This window comes from Chrysochloris asiatica, unplaced genomic scaffold (assembly GCF_000296735.1).
Source record: "Chrysochloris asiatica unplaced genomic scaffold, ChrAsi1.0 scaffold00094, whole genome shotgun sequence".
In the NCBI taxonomy this organism is placed as follows: domain Eukaryota; kingdom Metazoa; phylum Chordata; class Mammalia; order Afrosoricida; family Chrysochloridae; genus Chrysochloris; species Chrysochloris asiatica.
This window is the reverse complement of record NW_006408612.1, coordinates 5,253,350-5,257,718: the sequence shown is the minus strand read 5'-3', so window position 1 is coordinate 5,257,718 and position 4,369 is coordinate 5,253,350. Positions and strand designations below refer to the sequence as shown.

Sequence of the window (4,369 nt, the reverse complement as noted above, 5' to 3'; positions counted from 1 at the left end):
TTTTCCGGGGTATTGACTCTAGCGATTTATTCCCCCGAGTCGCCTCCCAACGTAGACGGCCTTGGGAGCTAAAAGACTTCTTGTTTTAAAAAAAGATTTTTTCCTTTCACCGATGGTTTTTAAATAGCTTTTGAAAAACAAACAAACCCAAGGGCATTTTCTCGGACCTGAGTTGGTTTCCTTCCCAAGGTGTAGGCGCCTCCCCTGCTAAAGCTGCCAAGGACTTTTCGGTTTTGCTTTTTTTGAAGGCGCCCCAGAGTTTTTTAAATGTCACCTTTTGAGAGATCTCCCATTAAGTAATACAAATACACGTTCTTATAACCCAATTTAATTTACACTGTTGATATACAAATAAATAATTTTGACTTCCAAAAATGTATACGTATTATGGCTTTTATAACCCACATAAACCTTACATTACCTACAACTAACATGAAGGGAATTTTTCTCCCAACGGAATTAAAAAAAAAAAAAAAAAGTCGACCCACATAAGGCTTACTGAGGAGGGAACAGGATTTAAAAATAAAAATTTAAAAAAAAGGGAGGGGAGTGTATTGTTCAGAGTCCTTTAATAATACCAAAATGAAAATATGATGTCAAGATTTTCTTCATACAGATAAACGCATTTAATTTCTTTAGATGACCTTAACTTACGTGTTTGTGAGTGAAATGATAACTCAACATTTTAAATATCTTTTACATATATACTGACTTTCACAAAGTGCATCAGAAAATTAAAAAACCTCCCTGAATTTCAGGAATTCACCAAAAAAACGATTCGAATGAACATTTACAAGAAAATAAAAGAGAACACAATCTTTTGAACCCTATTTATACAGATGTTATGAAATACAGAGAAACTGTCGCTAGCCTTCCAGTTTAATTTCTCACCTTAAGCCTTTTGACGCTTCCTTTTTTTAAAGGGAAAATAAGTCTCATTGTAAGTAGATATCAAGCAGGACTTGGAGCATGTTATATATTATATGATCCACACAAAGGGTCTGTTTTTATGGGTCCTGTTTGTTTAAAAATGTTCTGACAGTCCTTTGCTGAGTGTTGGCTGTTTTTGAGAAAGAGAAAGATGGTGGAGAGGGTGGGCGATGGAAGAGGAGGGAGCATTTCTGTGTATTGCTCTTTGCTCGAGAAAGTTTATGCGAGTGGTTTGTGTGTGTGTGTGTGTACGCGCGCGCGCGCGAGTGTGCGTGCTTGTGTTTTGTAAGTCTCCGATGTGTGTTTGGATGTGTGCAATTTTAAAAAGTGGTATCTGTGTTGGAGAATGGTTCGCTTTTGTTCCTGGACCACGCATTCGATTCTCGTCTGGGAGCAGACGGCAGAGGGGAGCTCTTGGCTCGGCCCCTGGGCCGCAGCCGGGGAGCCTCGTGCGGTTCCACTTTGCACCCAGCCCGGGCAGGGGGGCGTCACCAGAGCCCCCCGCCCGCCAGTTTCCGCTAGCTCGCCCTCCGAACCTCTCTCTCGCTTTCGCTCTCGCTCGCTCGGGTGTCTCTAACTCGCTCGCTCGCTCGCGCCTCTCGCCCGGCCTCTAAGAGTCGTTGGGACCGGACGCCGCTTCCTTGCCTCCCGCCGTGGCTGCCGCCGCCGCCGCCGCCGCCGCTGCTGCCGCCGCTGCCGCCCGGGCGGCGCTAACGCCGGAGTCGTGCAGGATAAGGTCAGGGGACTCGGAGCGAGGCGTCTCCAGGTTGCTGGCGTCCGTGTCACTGTCGCTGCCCTTTTTGCCTCCGCCGCCCCCGTTGTGCGTCTTAATGTGTTTGCTCAGGTGGTCGCTGCGCATGAAGCGCTTGTTGCACACCGGACAGGCGAAGCGCTTCTCGCCAGTGTGAGTCCGCAGGTGCCGCTGCAGCTCGTCCGAACGCGTGAAGCGCTTGCCACAGAAGAGCCAGTTGCACACGAAGGGCCGCTCGCCCGTGTGCCAGCGCAGGTGTGCCTTCAGGTGCGAGGTCTTGCCGTACACTTTGCCGCAGCCCGGGATATGGCAGCTGTGCAGGCCCTTGCGCCGCAGGCTCGCCCCGGCTGGGCCCAGCCGCTCCGCCTCCTGGCAGTTGGGGCAGTCGCAGGTGGCGCGGCCCGAGTAGCGGCGGGCAGAACGCGCCGAGCTCCCCCCGGCGGCTGCGGCCGCGGCGCCCGAGATCATGGCGCTGGCGGCGGCGGCCGCCACGGCGGCGCTCGAGTCCGAGTAGGAGGGCAGCACCGGCTTGAAGCCATCCTGGGCTAGCAGGTGCTGGCTGGTGGAGAGCAGGTGCGAGGCGGCGGCGGCCGAGGAGCCGAGGCCCGTGGAGCTGAAGGCCGAGTGTGTGAGCGAGCTGAAGTCGGGGTTGTAGGTGCCAAGCTGCGAGTGCAGCGAGGCCTGGGGGGCGCCCGAGTGCAGCGAGCTCTGGAGCCCCCCAGCGGGGTTCTGCACCTCCAGCCACGAGCCTGGGCTGCTGTGCACGTCCCACCACGACGACGCCGCGCCGTTGGTCACCTCGCCCGCCGCCAGCGTCGAATGGAAGCCAGACTTGTACCACGACTCGTACGGGTGCGCCATGCCCACGCGAGGGTACAGGCCGTCGGCCGCCGTCGTGTGCACCTTGGAGATGAAGGCCGATTGGCCGCCCGCCTCCTGCGGGGACACCCCGGCGGCCGCCGCCGCCGCTGCCGCAGAGTTGGAGAAGAGGCCGCCGTAGTCGCTGCTGAAGGCAGATGACGTGGGCGACGTGGAGGCCAAGCAGAAGGCGCTGTTGGCGGCGCCCGAGCCGCCAGCCAAGCCGCCGGAGCCGCGGCCGCCCGTGGTAACGGCGAAGCCGGAGAGGCTGGAGCCGAGGTTGCAGCTGGACGAGGAGCGCTTCCAGGGGTGGAAGCCGCCCTTGGCGAAGGCGCTTGACTCCGGCAGCGTTGTCAGAGGGCTGGTGTTGCCGATCTTATTGCAGGTCGCCGCCAGCATTGCCAACGGGGTCGTTCCGAAGCGTGGCTCTTCCTAGAGTAGGTGGGATGGAGGAGGGAGCAAGGAAAAGGAGGGCAGGAGGAAGTGGGGCGGGGGTGGGGGAGACATAAAGCGCACCCGTGAGCAGTCTCATCCCCTCCCGCGGCTAGTCATGGGGGGCCGTGGCGCCCCGGGTCGCGCTTCCTCCCCGCACCGGGTAGGCGGTCAGCGGGCAAGGTCCTGGCGCTGGAAAGTTGCTCTTCAATGGAGCTACAAAGCCAAGATGCCTACGTCTCCCCTCTTCAGTCACTGCAAACCCTGCCCAGAACCGGATCGGGTTGCTGGCCTTCCTTCCGCTCTCCGGGAGCCCGCTTTCTCACCGAGTCCCCCATGTCACCCTTCGGGGTGAAGCACGAAGGTTTCACATCGACCACAAACAGCGGGCACGGGCGGACGCGGATGAAATAGCCACCCAGTGACGGGGAAAACTTGGAGTACTGAGTTATGTACATCTCCTCCCAAGGGTGGCTAAGACTTGCTCTGTCTCTCTCTCTTTAAAATAGAAAACATTTTGAATGTTTACACAAAGGAATCCCGATCTGAAAACAATAATCCGAAGAGAAGCGACCCAGCGAGAAATTTGAAAGTCACAGGCGAGCTGGGGAGCCGCGGAAATGTAAATGTTTGTTAACTTGACTACACCGACTTCAAAACGATGAGGAATGTTTTCTGGAAACATCACTGTCGCGTAATTGCAACAATCCCTGAAGCAAGGGGGGGGATGGGGTATAAATCAAGAAGGAAAGGGGATAAAACCCCAAACCTCTGGGTTTTCTTTAAAACCACATAAAAACGAATTTGCTTAAGAAATCATTTTCTTGCAAAGGCATCTCCAGGGTTTGAATAACTTGGAAAGAATTTCCCGGAAATGTGGAAAGTGCTAAGAAAGCTGAAGCTGCAGTCCCGAAGCAACAGTTTCTCAGGAGCCGCAGACTCAGAGAAGCCATAACGAAAAACCACTTCAGTTAAACGCGCAAATGTGTTGCGGAGCTTCAGACTTACCCCGAGTATAGACGTGGCCATAGCAGGTCCCTGGGCTGCGTGACAGAGCTGGGAGCGGGACAGAGCCTGACGGCTTTTCCGAAAACTACTCGGATCCCGCGAGGCTCCCGCGTCCCAGCGCTCTCGCCGAGCGGACTCCGGGCTCCCGCCGGCTAAACTCAGCCTAAGTGCTAGGAGCACCCGCTTTGAAGTGCCGCTGGCTGCGCCTCTCGCCCAATGAAGAAGCAGGCAGAGAAGACGGGAGCTGTTCCGCAGCCAATCAGAAGCGCTGAGGGGCCCGAGCCTGGGTTCCCGGCGCGTGCCAGTCAAGACCGCTGGCGGGGGAGGGGGAAACAAGGAGGGGGGGTGCTGGGCTGAGGACTGAAGAAATTACAGTGCAATTAAAAATTT

At 55.6% G+C, this 4,369-nt stretch overlaps 1 protein-coding gene across 1 annotated transcript; it reads right to left on the bottom strand.

Moving 5' to 3' along the window:
- Positions 1-1,540: 1,540 nt before the first annotated feature.
- On the bottom strand, positions 1,541-4,000 carry SP9 (Sp9 transcription factor). The gene is made up of 2 exons (XM_006866653.1): positions 3,980-4,000; positions 1,541-2,971 (listed from the first exon to the last, which is right to left on the bottom strand). The coding sequence occupies exons 1-2, from the start codon at positions 3,998-4,000 to the stop codon at positions 1,541-1,543; spliced, it is 1,452 nt and encodes a 483-aa protein (XP_006866715.1).
- Positions 4,001-4,369: the final 369 nt, after the last annotated feature.